At 38.7% G+C, this 19,323-nt stretch overlaps 1 protein-coding gene across 2 annotated transcripts in view; it reads right to left on the reverse strand.

Annotated features, from left to right (window-relative positions):
- The window catches only part of prkd1 (protein kinase D1), a 351,830-nt gene that overhangs the window by 77,041 nt on the left and 255,466 nt on the right, over positions 1-19,323 (reverse strand). For both annotated transcript variants that reach the window (XM_059956078.1, XM_059956087.1), the window contains exons 5-6: positions 4,906-5,116; positions 24-101 (exon numbers count right to left, since the gene is read on the reverse strand). In XM_059956078.1, the coding sequence (XP_059812061.1) occupies positions 24-101; positions 4,906-5,116 (289 nt within the window). The remainder of the gene's footprint in view (positions 1-23; positions 102-4,905; positions 5,117-19,323) is intronic.

A 19,323-nucleotide genomic window follows, 5' to 3' on the forward strand; every position in this document is an offset into this window, starting at 1 on the left:
TGGAAATGGGCATTCCAACTTACCACCATTGACAGCCACTTCACCAAGGCAATTATTTGGCACTTTAGGGGCACAACGCTTATGACAGTTGAACTTGCAATCTAATGCAGAAGATAAATAAAATATTTACCTCAGAGTATTTGAATAGAATGTTGCATATTTTGTATTAACGGTTCTTACAAACGGAATTCTGCAAAGATATGGATATGCAATTCAACTCAATCAGATTTTTGTAAGTCAATGTGATAATTGAAGTAGACTGTGGCCTGCCATCTCAACGTTTAAAGTTCAAAGCACATGTTTTATCAAAGTACATATACATTGTACAACCTTGAGATTTGTTTCCTAACAGGCAGCCACGAAACAAAGACACCCAAAAAACGTTTATATCATGCCTTTAAAAAAACATAGGAAAGTAAAATAATCCGTAAAAAGACCATCAAACACCCTATGTGCAATGAAAAAATGTCATGCAAACAGCAAAAGCAAATAGCATTTCTGAACTAAGTCTGCGAAGAGAGTCCAATAGTTCGGCACAGAGCCGAGTAAACATCGTGAAGTAGTGCTCAATGGTATCTTGATGCAGAATGAGCTTGCTCAGGAAACACAGAATCAGGTATTAGTCTTTCGTCAACATGCAATCAGAGGTTTAAGAGGGACAAAACTGTAAGCAGCCATTTTCCTAGAGAGATACATGTTCTTCGGCAGGAACTAACCAAGCATTCCCTGACATTTGAGGCAGAAGAGGCAAGATGTTTCTTCAATTACAGCGAGAACAAGTTAAAACAACATGAAAAAAAAGTTTCAATAAAACATACTTTTAGAGCAAGTAAATGAAATATAAAAATTCATGAAAGCAGTGTTTTGTTGTGCTAAAGTCCCTCTGAAACAGCATATTGGCATCATTGGAAGTAGTATATTTTTGCCTGGCTCATTTATACTTTAGGTACTTCCATAAGTTTTTTAGCATGAACTACTACATTTTCTCAAAGTGCTTGCATTGGAACCTTTGGAACTCTGATTTAGCAAAGTTGAATGTATTGACACATGTCCAATGATTTGTGACTTGGAAGGAAGCCTCAAGCTGATTGTGTTCTTATGTAACTGCTTCTCATTTTAGAACAGCACAGCACAATACAAGCCCTTCAGTCCACAACCTACTTTGTTGGATGATACATTGCCACATATTTAAAAATGTACTTTACTCCATGTTAAAATGTTCAAAAAGCATGATTGCTATTGTAATTTTAATATTATGATTACTAGCTAGACATTTAGGTTATACCAAAGCATATTTATAAGGAAGTTTGTCTAAAAGTGGTGAACACAGCTTTGCAATACATTTAATAATTCATCCTATTTTCAATAAATTTGCTCCTAAGATTTTTGTACATATAATATCCAACCAATTCAAAGTTAATTTGGCTGGAAATTCTACTCCAAACATGGTCTGATATCCACACATTTTGTTAGTGTGCTCCAAGTCAGAGGATTGAGAGAAATCTCCTATAAAATCTAAGCCTATGTTAACAAATGAAATTTTAGATGTCATTTCTAATTTATTCATTTTGACAGTTGATGCTATTCATACTTTAAGAAACAAAGGGACCTTGGGGTTCAGATCCATACATCCCTCAAGGTCACTGCACAGACTGATAGAGTAATTAAGAAGGCCTATGGGATGTTAGGCTTCATTAACAGGGGGATTGAGTTTAAGAGTAGAGAGGTCATGTTGCAACTCGACAAATCTCTGGTGAGACCGCACTTAAGAGTATTGTGTCAACTCTGGTCACTTCATTATAGGAAGGATGTGGAAGCTAGGGAGAGGGTGCAGAGGCAATTTACCAGGATGTTGCCTGGTTTGGAGAACAAGTCATATGAAGCAAGTTTAGCAGAGCCGGGACTTTTCTCTTTGGAGCGTAGAAGAATGAGTGGGGACTTGATAGAGGTCTACAAAATTATGAGAGGCATAGATAGGGTGGATAGTCAGTACCTGTTTCCCAGAAAACCAATAGCAAACACCAGAGGGCATATGTACAAAGTTAAGGGAGGGAAGTTTAGGGGAGACATCGGGGTAAGTTTTTTTACACAGAGGGTTGTGAGTACCTGGAATGACTTGCCAGGGATGGTGGTGGAGGCTAAAACATTAGGGGTATTTAAGAGCCTCTTGGACAGGCACATGGATGAAAGAAAAATGGAGGGTTATGGGGTAGTGTGGACTTAGTATTTTTTAAGGATTATTTGGGTCGGCACAACATGGAGGGCTGAAGGGCCTGTACTGTGCTGTAGTGTTCTATGGTTAAAGGAATGTCCAAGGGCATCAGCTGATGAAATTGAACTTTCTCACCAATTCTGCTTAACCAAACCTAAATTTTGCTATTTTTAGCTATATTAACTCAGTATGGTTTACCCTGTATTTCACCTGACATTTTAGCTAGTAGAAGTCACACATTTCAGAATTACTGGAGTAAAAGCCTTGATCACTTTCTTATACCTCAACGATAACATTCAGTCCAATAATAGCAGACTACTATTTCAATATTTATGCTGGCAAATGAGGTGCCAGTCATTTAGATTGATTGCTCTTCAATGGCAGTGATTTTCTAGAGGACTATTTCAGATGTATCCACACAGGCAAGTGAGTTGATTTATATTTTGAAAGTGGTTTGGAGATTTTAGAGGAGTCAGTAGTTGAGGCAGTCCACTACCTCAGACCTGCATCTAATGTATGTTTATGCATGTTACATTTCTGCATGTTGGTGCCTTTGGAATTTGCCAATTACAATGCCACTGAATTTTTTGAGTTGTGTGACAAATCAATGTTACCTATCATTCGTTGTCTCAAGGCTAGATGCTTTAGTTATCTTGGTGCATATAGGCATTCCTCTTTATTATCAGAGGAATGCTGAATGGAATTCAGTGTTGTGCAATCATCAGAAAATATTCCCATTCCTAATCTCATAACAAATGTATGATTGGACAATTAAAGATAGCTGGGACTAGATCACTGCAGTAATTTTGTTTATCAGTCCCCCTTGTGATCTTCACTAAATTAGGAAGGTTATTATGTTATTCTTTGAACATTATGAAATCCTTGACTATTTTCACCAAGTACGCAGGACAACAGTTAAGATAGGAGCAAGCTGTTTTTTCCCATGTCAAGCCTCAGTTTCAAAGCAAATTTGCTGCCAATTACTTCTGCTGGTTCTCTGGGAAACGTGAGTTAGCTTATACGTATGATATCATAATTTATTGTCAACAGAGATAATCGTAAAAAGAAATTGGTTCAACACTGCCTCCGAGAGCCTCATCTCAAATTAACATTATGATATAGAATTCTTTGTTTCATGGCTCAACAGCTCAGCGACATGATTCCTTTTTGTTCCATTTGTCTTCAGTTTTACACGATAGAACTTCTTATCACAGCAGTATTTGGCATTTATGAATATTTTTGAACTTTTGTTCTCTGCAGCTGAGAGCACAGAGTGTGCCTACAGTTATACGTCCACCTTCCACTCAACAAAGAAGAATTTTAAGTATGTATTGCTTCAAATAAGGCAACAGTTCTGATCTAACTTCAGTGCATTAAATAGAAGTGATGAGACCCATTTGGGAAGTCATATCGAAGCACTTGAGCTTGGCACAATGGAGAGCTTGACGTCAGTGCAGTGTGAAGCCTGGTTTAAAAAATTCCAAGTCTTTTTAATGGTGTGAGAAAGTAGAGTTTGCATTAGGCTCTCAAAACATCAAAATACACTTCTAAGGAATGGAATTCTACAAGTTAGCAATATTAGTGCACTTTTCAACTCTTGGTTTAGTTTTGGATTAACCACTTCAAACAGGTGAAAATTCCCATGGTGTACTTCCAGATATTCAAACTGGGTGAATTTTAGGGAAAAAAAAATCAAACAAGTCATGGATAATTTGGAGCATCTGCCTTTTCCTAAAGGCCAGCTTTTTAATACCACTTTCTGAAGTAGTAAACACGAGAAAGTCTGCAGATGCTGGAAATCCAAAGCAATGTACACAAAAAGCTGGGGAAACTCAGCAGGTTAGGTAGCTTCTATGGAAATGATGCTGTTTATTTATTTCCATAGATGCTGTCTGACTTGCTGAGTTCATCCAGCATTTGTGTGTGTTACTTTCTGAAGTAGCTGGTTCTGTGAAAACCAAATTAAAGTTAGGCAACACACACAAAATGCTTGAGGAACACTGCGGCCAGGCAGCTTTTATAGAAAAGAGTACAGTCGATGATTTGGGTTAAGACCGTTCATCAGGACTCAGCAGAGATCAGAGGGGGAGCAGTGAGAGAGGGTTTCACTGCACTCCCGTCAAAGGGAAGATTTAGAGTTCTTCATGTTAGGCATCTCTGGCAGAATCTTCGCAGTGAGTCCCGAAGAAGGGTCTCGGTCCGAAACATCAACTGTACTCTTTTCCATAGATGCTGCCTGGCCTGCTGAGTTTCTCCAACATTTTGTGTGTGTTGCTTGGATTTCCAACATCGGCAGATCTTCCCAAATAAGGCAAATACCTCTTGGATATTCATTAATATCTGAAATCATACCACAATTTAAATTGATCGAAAGTGGCAAAGAACTACATTAGTGATAATGTAAATGAGCTCTAAAAAATAAGAGTTGCAAGTTTTAATATCAAATAGAAAATGTCGAAAACTTGTTCATGCAGGAGAATTTTAAATAACATTAACATGTAACATAAAATATATGCAATAGAGATTTTGTTGATCTTCACTGAGTAAGTTTTGTACGACTTGATTTATTGAGCCAAAACATCACTGAGAAAATTTAAACTCAGAACATAATTTAATCCAAATAATGCTTCCAGAGGAACTGTAGCTTTCACTGTTTAAGGCAATAGTATATGCATACTAATTGCAGTACTCACCTTTACACTGTACTCCCTGTCTAAAAAGTCCTTTCAAAAGCTTCTTGCAGTACTGACAAACAGTGGGACGAGTGTAGGAATGAATTACAAATGTGTGAGGCACTTTAACCTTGGAAAGGTAAATCTTATCCAGTTTAATAGGACGGCCAATGTATGGCTGTGAGTTGGAACGTTTTTCTCTTCCAATGAAAGACTCAGATGGTGTCTTCTGCTACAAACATACAAAACAAAGTGACATTTTATTTGCACAGTTATTTTTCTGTAATGTTTCAAAAGGACTTGTAAAACATGGCAAAATATATACCTAATATATACATATTATAGAAACACATTTCTATCCTTTACTATTTTTTCTTGCACTGTTAAACAGCAATTTGCACTTTGATTGGCTTAAATTTCTACACCAATTGGTTCACACTTAGCTATCAGGGAACATTACACAGGGTGAAAAGACATATGTTGAGTCAGTTTTAAAGTGCTTTGGAAAGTGAGAGGGTTAAGCAAGTGTAATGCGAAGCTATGTACATAAAGTTGGAGAGAATATTTAGGTTAAGCATCAAATTGATATACAATCTTTCCATTATGTTACATCAGAAATATGATTATTATTTTCAATTAATGATTCAGCAGCAGTCAACTTGCATGAGTTTTAAAATACTGTTTTATCTGACATTTTCTTTGAATTATAAAACATTTGCACTCTGTGTTTTCTCAGTTTCCGGCAGATGCTACAAGTACACCTATTATGCAACTTAAATACTAATGTATTGAACTCACAGTATGTTGGTATTTATACTACAAGTGTGAGGGTAGATTGCTGAATAACAAATGTATCAATTTACATAATTTATTCCACTGTTGGCTGTGGGTTTACTCATCCTGCCGCTCATTTTTTTTAGTCCCTTCCCCAGAACTAATTCCATTGCCATATTTTTAGATGCAATATTTCAACAATATAATGAAGGTATAGCCTGCTTCTAATTTAAATGCTGAATAATTTGAATTAAATTAAACATAACTAGGAAAAAGATGAGATCTATATAATTCATTATTGCATCCAAAAATAGCTCTAAATTATCAGCCACAGACTTTCCTTCTTTGACTGGGATTTAGTATTAATACTAATATTAATATTAATATTAGGAATAAATATACACCGTGCAGCATTATTGGTAAGATAGTAACAAGTGTTTCTGTTTGACCCTTCAGTTTTTCATTTGGCAATCTCAGACCCAATCCTGTACATACCTGAAGAAAAAGAATTTCAGGATGTATATTGTATACATTTCTCTGATATTAAATGTACCTTTGAAACACATTGTTTTCAAATCTTCAGACACATTTGAAGCTAGATAGTCAAAAGTCTAAACTATTTTTGAAACTATATTCCGAAGTTGTAACTATTCCTAGTTCACAACTTTGTAACAACTCTGGGATAATTATTTACAGCATTAACTGACCATGAGAATAGTAACCAAAATTAAATAAAATTCTACAGTGCAGAAATTGTTATAAGAAAGGTGATGCATGTAGTCAGTATCACACGAGGAGAGCTTAAACTTAAAATTGATCACTTTGAAAATATTTGGGATGTTCGGTCAAAAGATAAAACATATTCAGTTGTTGTTGATTATTCTCACAATCTATTGCAATACCATCTGGCAATAAGGTATATAGACAATGATAACTAAATTGTGTGTCTCCTAAAAATCTGTGTCACCTGTATGAAAAGCCCCTAAAGTTATTATCATTATTAATTCTTATTATTATTCTTATATTTTAATTTTTTTCTCAGCTCAAGTGGTAAAACCAGATATTACTACTGGGACAACATATACCCTGTTGATTTTCCATAGTCTTCCAATTTCTTCTTTTATTTCAGCATATTTTTGGCATTTTTCACTTCTCGATTTCTGTATGTTATGTGTGATTCGAATGACTATATCTATTGGAAGTTGTTCTTGCTTATGTTGTATTATTATATCCAAATAGCTATTATGGATTGTCCTATCTGTAGTAACAGATCAGTTGTAATATAATTTGTGGGACAGACATTAAAACTGGAGCAGCTTTGCATTTATAGTAAGATATGGTTTCTTTTATGGGTTTGTATTTTAAAGCAAGATTTTGGTGAATGATGTTTGTCACTTGATTTTGCTTGCATAAGTAATCAGATTAGCTAAACTGCTGCAGGATTCTGTAATGCATTGGATTGTTATTGGTTTTTCTCAGCATTTTCTACATCTATCATGTTGAATTTGTTGGTGTTTTATTATGCTTTTTTGATGATTATTTCTGTTAACCACCGAATCCTGTATTGCCACACGGAACCCTTCTGCATCTCTAACTCTGAGCCAGGGATTTGACGCTTTCCTGTTGACATTCAGTCTGCTCAGGTCACAGGGATGTCTTCCATGGAGGGTCATGCTCTTCCATTGGTTAACTTTTTCTTCAATAGTGATAAAGTCTTCACTTCCCTGGGTTGTGGTCTCATTTAAGTTTAATGGTGTATTTTTCTTATCGGAATTGCATATGCTCTAGTGGAGTGCTGAATCCTATTTTCATTGATGAAAGTATATGCTTAGAAGTTTCCTTTGACTGTTGTATAGATTTTTAATGTCTTTATTCCTCTAACCCCTTCTGTCCTAGGTAGTATTAATCTAAGCACTTCCAAATGTACATAATGTTTTCTGAAATTTGTCATTTCAGTTCTTATTTTTCTTTGTAAATTCTCCAGATTTCAGACCAAAATATTATGCCAAAAGAATACATTAATTTAGGTATAGTGAAAGGGTTTATTGTCTTTGTTATATTTTTACTATTAAGCTCTGTTTGGCAGATTTTCTTAAGCCTTGAAGTAAGTTCTGTCAAAAGTTTTTCCATTAAAATGCCATGACCTATTTTCTTTCCTTGCTGATATCCCATATAGTTATATGTTTCATATTCATCCATCAATTGTATCAAGCTGCTCTGTTTTGTATTCTACTAGCTCTATTGTACCCCTCTTTATGTTTAAGGTTTTGCATTTTCCAGTCCAAAGTTCATATTTATATCTCCTGAAGATAGTTCTACTACTTGAATTAATTGTTTTAGCTTATCTCATAAAGCAGCATAAAAGTTCAAATCATCCATGTTAAAACATGTTAACATATAGCTCATTTCATTGTTTCTGATTTGATACTCAGTTTTCGTCTGATTAATTAGAGAGCAGGTTTGAAGCTGGACAGAACCATACTGCACTTTGAGTCACCTTTTATTTTGATAACGGTGGTTATCAAAGTGAGTGGTGATTAGCTGCATGATACTGTACATGTTACAATTTTATATACAGTATATAAACAAGTAATGGACAATATTTTGATGGATCTTTTGTGATTTTCTCCTTTAGGTAAAAGGTATGTTTTACCTTCTGTTAAAAATTTAGGCACTCTTTCAGTATGTTTAAGAAAATTGTTGATATGCAATAACAGATACAGATGAAGGCAACTTAATTTTTATATCAATACTTATGAATATTATCACTTGCAGTACTTTTTCAGTTATGGGTATTTTTTATAACCTCTTTCAGCATACCCATTGTAACTTCAGGTATCTGCATTTCTTTAATCATGTGTGTGTGTTCTTTTCCCTCCCAAATCCAACTTGCTTCTTGATTGTGCTTCACCCTGTTTGACCAAATATTAGACCAAAAGTTCATTATCTCTGTGTTTGTTCTGTGCTGAGGTTGGTGACATTTTGGTGCATCAAACTTAGTTTCAATGTCCTCCATAAACATTTTTCATAGTTTCTTAACTGATAATTCTGTTTTCATCATCTGGTACATTTCATGGCCCTATTTAGTCTGGCTTTGTATGCACCAAGGTTTCATATTGGTGTATCTATAAACTCAATCATGTTTTTGTTAGGCTGATGGCATCTTGTATGGACCTTATATTTCCTTAGCTTTTCTCTTAACTTTCTTGCTTGGGTTATCCTTTTTATATTCTGTTAGGCGGGCTATTTCTGCTCTTAAGGTTTCAATTCTGTTTTTTAATTTCTTCTACCATTTTGGTATTCTCCTTTCATTACTCAATTTTGAGTTTCTATTAATGAGATCCTCTATTTTGGAGCCAATGCACTGCACTGCTGTTAATGCTGCACAGTATGTTATTGTGTGTAGTTCTTCAAATGTTTTGTTTTCCTAAATGTTGTGGCAATATAATATTGCTGAGATTATCAACAATTTTTGCAAAATTTGATGAGGTAGTTTGTTTTGGTATGTGGGGTCTTTTTGTTGGGTAAATGCCCATATATTCTGTTGGTGTGGTGCTAAATATTAGGATAATTCTGCCTCATTATCAGCATTCTGTGGAGGCTCTGGAACTATGTTGTTGCTGTTGGTGTCCAATATGTCCAATTGTGAAGCAATTGAATTATGGTATTTTCATCAGTGCTTCAGTGTGCTGCATCTTCATTATTTCCTTGTGTGATATTGTCATGATCGTTAGGTTAGTTTCCTTCTAGCCCTTGTGCAACTTCATGTTTTATTTGGTTTAGCATGTCTATAAGGATTAAGTTATTTTTTACTAACAGTCTACATTGATCTGCTATTCGTTTTACATTTACTTGCATAGAGGGATATGAAACCTGTCCCTGTATCTTGTTACGGCAATCTCAACTTCTGTAACCTGGTAGTGTACACACATTATGAATGTTTTTACTTCTAAAGACAATTTCATGCATGTCTTTCTTCTCTTAGCTGCTTGAGTGGTCTCAGTTGTAAGTGGGCTGCTCCTGAGAAACAGTTGCAGCAGTCCCAATCTGTAGTGTTAATGGGCTACTTTGAATGCTATCAGTATCTCTTTCGGGTTTCCTGTTGCCCACCTGCCTATTTGGCCTTTTATTATTATTATTATTACTATTACATATGTGCTGCAAATGTTTATTTATACATAGCTCAGGAAATACACAAAGAAAGAAGACATTAAAAAATCAGTACAGGTCCACAAGACGTTGACAAACTAAGGAGGGAAATTTCTAATCCGACAATAAACACCGAATGAATTGAAGTTATCATGGTTTAAAATTCACTCTTATTATTTTCTTCAAAGTAGTTGACATGTCAGTTGTCTGGTATGATTGGAATATTTTGCAAGAAAGTTACTAAGTGAGGTGTATCTTGATTAACAGCCTGAAAAGTATACACCTGCATCTTCTGAACCTGCTGGCCCCATTCAACTTGGGAATTACTCTTGGCTGCATTGGACAATGTTTAGCTGTTTCAGGTTGTGCTGGAACATCACCCTAAGCAATAAAGTGATTTATCTGATGGAGTGTGCAAAACAAAAGGAGCCTTATTTAAAATAGAGATGGCTGGATGTGACACACAACAAATAAGACTAACTATCTTAGAATGTTTGTCTTGCATGTTACCTTATCAAATTTTCATTTTAGGATTAGGGTTGTGGGGGGGAAGGAGTTGGGAAATGGTGCAAGATGTCACTGACTTTATAAATAGTCCAGGCTAACTCGGTAATGATTACCACGTCTGAGAAATTCAATAAAATTTCAGAAGTGATTATGCCAATGTTTATATACTCTTATTTATCATTCAGATGAACCAAAAAGCAGATCCCATCGAATCAAAATCTCAAAGAAAAACATTTTCCACGATTCTTGACCCAATTTTGACGAATTATATACTTTAGCATACACGCTGTTCCAGAAAAAAATCATGCATGTAAATAGCATGTGACATCAAGTAAAATCTTACAAGTGGTCGAATATACGATTAAAAATATAAACAATTAAGGGAAATGTTGAAGAATGTGCTTGTGTTTATCTTCAAACAATTATTACTCAGAGTATTGCTGTTCAATTAATCACTGTTAGAACAGAAGATGCTCCACAGAACAATAATTGGCGGATGTTCTCCATTCAACTTGGATGATCATGACTTCTTTGAACCGTCACTGATTTATCAAATCACACTGGTGTTAATATGACAGAACCACATTATTTTCATACATATATGCTGTGTTTACTCTCTCTCCAGAAACAATACACAATGCATAATGTTCTGTCATAGAACAAATTTCTCCATTAATAATGAAATTAATTTTGAAGATTTTCTTTGAAGGCAGATTGACAAACAAACTAATCTAATTCCATATTTCTCTATATCAGAAATCTGACTATACCATAAGGGATTGCAGTTGTGTTTGTAGAGAAAGGTGTACTAACACGTCAACAAATAAAAACGTTCTATTAGCCTGGAGGTTCTTATTTGTTAGAATGGTATAAGTTTGGCTTCACTGATACGACCAGACATGTCACTCAGTAACATGTTCAAAAATTGTTTCTCCACATAAATATTACACACTAAATTCTAAACGACCTTCATATTTGCCAAGGTCTGCCAGGTGAGAGGCAACGCAAAATTTAAGTAATAATGTACTCGATTCAATAGTGGCCTATAATATGTACACAAACCACTGCTCACACAACACAACAATGTATGTGAAATTAAAGACTAAAGGGGCTCTTATTTCAGTAGCATGTCTATTTCATTCAAATTTTATAGTCTCTTATCATCATCTCTGAATATTTTGTTATAAAATTAGCAGTTATTTATCTGTTCCTTATTGGCAGTCAGCTGATGTTCACTTATCTCACTTACGACTAATGATTGCTTGCGAATTGATTTGGTTTTATATTCAACATGTTCCTCTGGTTCTTTCTATATGTGTGTGCTATCTCATTATCAGAGAATGTCAGTATTCTGAACGAATGACGGTGTAATCGTATCACCAAATAAAACCCCATCAAACATTGCTGAGGGCCTCGATCTTATCAAGATATTTTAAAGTTGGTACTGTTGTAATAGAGAGAGAGAGAGAGATTCAATTTCAGATGAGCTAGGCGGTCTAAATTCTTACATAATAAGAACTTTTATATGCTTATGTTATGGAAAACCACAATGAACCATTTTATTGTTCCTCATTCCAAAGGTGACAATCTAAATGTAAAGCAAACAAATATGTGCTGGGGTGGTGGCTGGGAGACATGGAACAATAGACACAATGTTGAGAAAATCGTTTTGATAAAGGATTTGGTGAACGCTTCCTCATTACAACAAATTCATTGTTTTCTGCTGGTCACTTCTGCAAAGTAAGCAGCAAGAGTTATTGTTTGGAGGGAAGATGTATTTTCAAGAATTGAGTTGCCTGTAAAATGCACTTCATCTCTTTGAAATACTATTCATTCAAATTTAGGGTCCTAGCCTCCAGCACAGAAGCAGGTCCTCCTGCCCAGCCCATTTAGTCCATGCCGAACCATCATCCTGCCCAGCCCATTTAGTCCATGCCGAACCATCATCCTGCCCGGCCCATTTAGTCCATGCTGAACCATCATCCTGCCCAGCCCATTTAGTCCATGCCGAACCATCATCCTGCCCAGCCCATTTAGTCCATGCCGAACCATCATCCTGCCCAGCCCATTTAGTCCATGCCGAACCATCATCCTGCCCAGTCCATTTAGTCCATGCCGAGCCATCATCCTGCCCGGTCCATTTAGTCCATGCCGAACCATCATCCTGCCCAGCCCATTTAGACCATGCCGAACCATCATCCTGCCCAGCCCATTTAGTCCATGCCGAACCATCATCCTGCCCGGTCCATTTAGTCCATGCCGAACCATCATCCTGCCCAGCCCATTTAGTCCATGCCGAGCCATCATCCTGCCCGGCCCATTTAGTCCATGCCGAACTATCATCCTGCCCAGCCCATTTAGTCCATGCCGAACTATCATCCTGCCCGGCCCATTTAGTCCATGCCGAACCATCATCCTGCCCGGCCCATTTAGTCCATGCCGAACTATCATCCTGCCCAGCCCATTTAGTCCATGCCGAACTATCATCCTGCCCAGCCCATTTAGTCCATGCCGAACTATCATCCTGCCCGGCCCATTTAGTCCATGCCGAACCATCATCCTGCCCAGCCCATTTAGTCCATGCCGAGCCATCATCCTGCCCGGCCCATTTAGTCCATGCCGAACCATCATCCTGCCCGGCCCATTTAGTCCATGCCGAACTATCATCCTGCCCAGCCCATTTAGTCCATGCCGAGCCATCATCCTGCCCGGTCCATTTAGTCCATGCCGAACCATCATCCTGCCCAGCCCATTTAGTCCATGCCGAACCATCATCCTGCCCAGCCCATTTAGTCCATGCCGAGCCATCATCCTGCCCGGCCCATTTAGTCCATGCCGAACCATCATCCTGCCCGGCCCATTTAGTCCATGCCGAACTATCATCCTGCCCAGCCCATTTAGTCCATGCCGAACCATCATCCTGCCCAGCCCATTTAGTCCATGCCGAGCCATCATCCTGCCCGGTCCATTTAGTCCATGCCGAACCATCATCCTGCCCAGCCCATTTAGTCCATGCCGAACCATCATCCTGCCCAGCCCATTTAGTCCATGCCGAACCATCATCCTGCCCAGCCCATTTAGTCCATGCCGAACCATCATCCTGCCCGGCCCATTTAGTCCATGCCGAACCATCATCCTGCCCAGCCCATTTAGTCCATGCCGAACTATCATCCTGCCCAGCCCATTTAGTCCATGCCGAACCATCATCCTGCCCAGCCCATTTAGTCCATGCCGAACCATCATCCTGCCCAGCCCATTTAGTCCATGCCGAACCATCATCCTGCCCGGCCCATTTAGTCCATGCCGAACCATCATCCTGCCCAGCCCATTTAGTCCATGCCGAACTATCATCCTGCCCAGCCCATTTAGTCCATGCCGAACTATCATCCTGCCCAGCCCATTTAGTCCATGCCGAACTATCATCCTGCCCAGCCCATTTAGTCCATGCCGAACCATCATCCTGCCCAGCCCATTTAGTCCGTGCCGAGCCATCATCCTGCCCAGCCCATTGGCCTGCACCTGGAGCTTAGACCTCCAGAACGTAATTTGCTGGGGAGATAGAAACTGGAATCATAGGTCAGAGGGCAGGGCAGTCGGTATACTAGTAGATGCAGTGTGTAGTGAGACTGAGGAAGCACAGGCAAGATTGCTGTCAATGAGCTGAAGTGCAATATGGGGGAAATCAAAATGGGTGATGAATACAGGTCTGAAGATGTTATATTTAAATGCACGCAGTATACGGAATAAGGTAGATGATCTTGTAGCACAATTAGAGACTGGCAGGTATGATGTTGTGGGCATCACTGCCATGGCTGAAAGAAGATCATAGTTGGGAGCTTAACATACAAGGAGACATCTTGTGTAGAACATACATAGAACACAGAACATAAATAAGAGCAGGAATAGGCCATCCAGCCCATCGAACCTGCCCCACAATTCAATAGAATCATGGCTGATCTATCGTAAACTCAGCTCCATCTACCTGCCGTTTCCCCATAACCCTTAATTCCCTTACCGTGTAAAAACCTATCTAACTGTATCTTTAATATATTTAGTGAAGAAGCCTCAACTGCTTCCCTGGGCAGAGAATTCCACAGATTCACCACTCTGGGAAAAACAATGGAAACAACTTTCCTACTTCTATCTTATCTATCCCTTTCAAAATTTTGTATGTTTCTATAAGATCCCCTCTCATTCTTCTGAATTCCAGAGAGTATAGTCTCAGATGACTCAATTTCTCTTCATAGGCTAACCCCTTCATCCCTGGAATCAACCTAGGCTATAGAAAGGACAGACAGATAAGCAGAGGGCGCAGGGTGGCTCTGTTGGTAAAAAATGAAATCAAGTCCTTAGAAAGAGGTGACATATGATCAGAAGATGTAGAATTCTTGTGGGTGGAGTTAAGAAACAGCAAGGTTAAAAAGATGCTGATGGGAGTTATATACAGGCCCCTTATAGTAGCCAAGATATTGGATATAAATTACAATGGGAGATAGAAAAGGTATGTAAAAAGGGAAATGTTATGATAGTCATGGGGGATTTCAATATACAGGTAAATTAGGAAAATTGGGTTGGTGCTGGATCCCAAGAGAGCGAATTGCTAGAACGCCTACGAGATGGATTTCTAAAGCAGCTTGTTGTTGAACCAACGGTGGGAAGGAAGTTCTCAATTGGGTGTTGTGTGGTGACCCAGATATAATCAGGGAGCCTAGGAGACAGTGACCATAATATGATAGAATTCACCCTACAATTTGAGAGGGACAAGATAAAATATAGAAAACCTACAGCACAATACAGGTCCTTTGGCCCACAAAGCTGTGCCGAACAGGTCTCTACCTTAGAAATTACTAGGCTTTACCCATAGCCCTCTATTTTTCTCAGCTCCATGTACCCATTCAAGAGTTTCTTAAAAGACCCTATCGTTTCCACCTCCATCACCACCACCCATTCCACGCACTCACCACTCTCTGCATAAAAAACTTAACCCTGACATCTCCTCTATACCTATTCCCCAGCACCTTAAACCTGTGCCCTCTTGTGCTAGCCATTTCAGCACTGTGAAAAAGCCTCTAACTATCCACACCATCAATGCCTCTCATTACCTCGTATACCTCTGTCAGGTCACCTCTCATCCTCCATTGCTCCAAAGAGAAAAGGCTGAGTTCACTCAACCTATTCTCGTAAGGCATGCTCCCCAATCCAAGCAACATCCTTGTAAATCTCCTCTGCACCCATGTCCACGTACTTCCTGTAATGAGGCGACCAGAATTGACCACAGTAATCCAAGTGGGGTCTGATGTATTAGTATTATAGTGGAGTAAAGGGAATTACAGAGGCATGAGAGTGGAGCTTGCCAAAGTTGATTGGAAGAGGACACAAGCAGGGATGACAGATCACGAAACAACGGCTGGGGGCAATTGGAAGGCGCGTGATAGATACATTCCAAAGGTGAAGAAGGGAGGATGAGGTAACTGTGGTTGAAGTCATTGCAAGCATATAAACAAAGGAGAGGGCACATAATATAGCAAAAATTAATGAGAAGTTAGAGAATTCAGAAGCTTTTAAAAACCAACAGAAGGCAACTAAAAAAGCTATAAAGAGAAAAAAGATGAAATATTAAGTTTGCCAATAATATTAAATAGGATACCAAAAGTTTTTCAAATATAAAAGGAGTAAAAGATAGGCGAGAGTGGCTATTGAAGCACTGGAAAATGACACTGGAGAGGTAATATGGGGGGTGGGGGGGAGGGAAACAAAGAAATAGCAGATGAACTTATTAGGTATTTTGCGTCAGGCTTTACTATGGAAGACACTGACATATGCCAGAAATTCAAGAGTGTCAGGGGCAGAAGTGAGTGTTGTCACTATTACTCAGAAGCAGTTGCTTGGGAAGCCAAGAGGTCTGAAAACAGAAAGTCACTTGGATCAGATGGACTACACACCAGGGTTCTGAAAGAGGTAGCTGAAGAGTTTGTGGAGGCATTAGCGATGACCTTGCAAGAATCACCAGATTCTGGAACAGTTATGGAGAACAGGAAAACTGCAAATGCCACTCTGCTTTTCATGAAGGGAGGGAGGACAAAGAAGGGAAATTATAGCAAACACAAGGAAATCTGCAGATGCTGGAAATTCAAGCAACACACATACCAGGCAGCATCTATAGGAAAAAAACACTGTCAATGTTTCGGGCCGAGACCTTTCATCTCGAAATTATAGGCCTGTTACCATGATTTCAGTGGTTGGAAAGATATTGGAGTCCATAATTAAAGATGAAGTTTCAGGGTACTTGGAGGCACATGATAAAATAGACACAGTCAGCATGATTTCCTTTAGGGAAAATCTTGCCTAAAAAATCTGCTGGAATTATTTGAAAAATATAACAAACAGGATAGACAAAAGAGAATTAGTGCATGTTGTTTACTTGGATTTTCAGAAGGCCTTTGACAAGTTGCTAAACAAGGTAAGAGCTTATGGTATTACAGGAAAGATACTACCATGGATAAAAGACAGGATGACCAGCAGGGTGCAAAGAATGGGAATAAAGGTGGCCTTTTCTGGTTGGCTGCTCGTGACTAGTTGTATTCCACAGGGTTTGGTGTTGGGACTGTTTCATTGCACATTATATGTTAATGATTTGGATGACAGAATTGATGGCTTTGTGACCATGTTTGTAGACAATACGAAGATAGGTGGAGGGGCAAGTAGGGTTGAGAAAGTCTGTAGAAGGACTTAGATTGGGAAAATGGGCAAAGAAGTGGTATATGGAGTATAGTATAGGAAGTATATGGTCATGCATTTTGGTAGAAGAATAAAGGAGCAGACAATTTTCTAAATGGGGAGAAACTCCCAAAAGTCAGTGGTGTAAAGAGACTTGGGAATCCTCATGCAGGGTTCCCTCAAGGTTAACTTGCAGTTGAGTCAGTGTTAAGGAAGGCACCCATTTCGAGAGGGCTTGAATATAAGAGTTAAGGATGTAATGTTGAGGCTTAAGAGGCATTGGTCAGACTGCACTTGGGGTTTTGTGAGCAGTTTTGGGCCCTACATCCAAGGAAGGATGAGTCCTGCTGAAGGGTCTTGGACCAAATGTCAACTGTACTCTTTTCCATTGATGCTGCCTGGCCGGCTGAGTTCCTCCAGCATTTCATGTGTTGCTTGGATTTCCAGCATCTGCAGATTTTCTCTTGTTTGTGAAAGGATGTGCTGGTATTAGACAGAGACCATGAGAATGATTCCAGGGTTAATGTATGAGGAGCATTTGACAGCTCTGGATCTGTATTCACTGGAGTTTAGAAGAATGAGGGGGGGAGGATTTCATTGAAACCTATTGAATACTGAAAGCTCTGGACAGGATGGATTTGGGGAAGATGATTCCCATAGCAGGGTGTCAGAGGACACAGCCTCATTTAAAACAGAGATGAGAAGGAAATTCTTTAGCCAAAGGGTAGGGAATCTGTGGAGTTCATTGTCACAGGTGGTTGTGGAGGACAAGTCATTGAGTCCATTTATAGTAGAGGCTGATAGATCCTTGATTAGTCAGGACGTCAAAGGTTACGGAGAAAAGGCAGGAGAACAGAGTTGAAAAGGATAATAAATCAGCCATGTAGAATAGTGGAGTAGACTCGATGGGCCAAATGGCCCAATTCTGATCTGAAATCTTATGGTCCTATAGACTTAGGCCATTCCTATCCATGTACTTATCCAAACTTAACTTAAATGTTGAAATCCAACTCACATTTACCACTTTTGCTGGCAGCTCATTCCACATTCTCACCATGTTTTGAGTGAAGAAGTTCCCCCTCATGATCCCTTAACCCATGACCTCTAGTTATGTCTTCATACAAACTCAGTGCAAAAAGCCTGCTTGCATTTACCCTGTCTATACCACTCATAATTTTATATATCTCTATCAAATCTCCCCTCAGTCTGATACAGTTTACCATATTTTCATCCAGATTATCAATATAGACGGCAAACATCAATGGACCCAGCTCAGATCACGGCGGCATACCACTGGTCACTGTTCTTTGTCAAAGTCAATCATCTACTACCACTCTCTGGCTTCTCCCACAAAGCCAATGTTGAATCCAATTTACTAACCCATCCTGAATGCCAAGATATTGAACCTTCTTGTCCAACCTCCCATGTGGGACTTTGTTAAATTGCCTTGCTAAAGTCCATATGGAACACATCCACTGCCTTTCCTTCACCAACTTCCCTGCTAACCTCCTCAAAAAACTCTGTAAGACTGGTTAGACATGACCCACCATGCACAAAGCTATGTTGACTATTCCTAAGTCAGTCCCTGTCTATCCAAATACTTTTATATCTGATCCCTAGAATACCTTCCAATTACTTATCCATTACCATTATTATCCCAGCTTATTCTTAGAGCCTTTCTTAAACAGAACAAAATTAGTTATCCTCTAATGCAATGGCACTCACCCATGACAAAGGATGTTTGAAATATCTCTGCTAGGATGTCTGTAATTTCTACACTAGCCTTCCACAAGGTCTGAGGGTACACCTTTTCAGACCCAGGGGATTTATCCACCCTAACTTGCCTCAAGGCAATAAGCACCTCCTCCTCTGTAATCCTATTTGTTTGTTTGTTTGTTTGTTTGTTTGTTTATTTATCTATCTATCTATCTATTTATTTATTTATTTATTTATTTATTTATTTATTCCATGACCTCACTGCTGTTTTGTCTCACTTCTATAGTTTTGATGTCCATTTTCTGAGTAAACACAGATACAAAAAATCTATTTAGGATTTCCCTCATCTCTTTCAGCTCCATACATGATGTCCACACTGATCTTCATGAAGACCTCTTTGGTCCCTTGTTATTTTGCTTTTAATATAGATACAGAAGTTTTAGAATTCTCCTTCATGTTGTCTGCTGGAGCAACTTCATGTCTTCTTTTAGCCCTCCTGATTTCCCTCTTAAATGTTCTCTTGCATTTCTTAAACTTCTGAAGTATTTCATTCATTCCTTGTTACCCAAAACTGCT

The sequence above is a fragment of the Hypanus sabinus genome, chromosome 2 (assembly GCF_030144855.1).
Source record: "Hypanus sabinus isolate sHypSab1 chromosome 2, sHypSab1.hap1, whole genome shotgun sequence".
Lineage (NCBI taxonomy): Eukaryota > Metazoa > Chordata > Chondrichthyes > Myliobatiformes > Dasyatidae > Hypanus > Hypanus sabinus.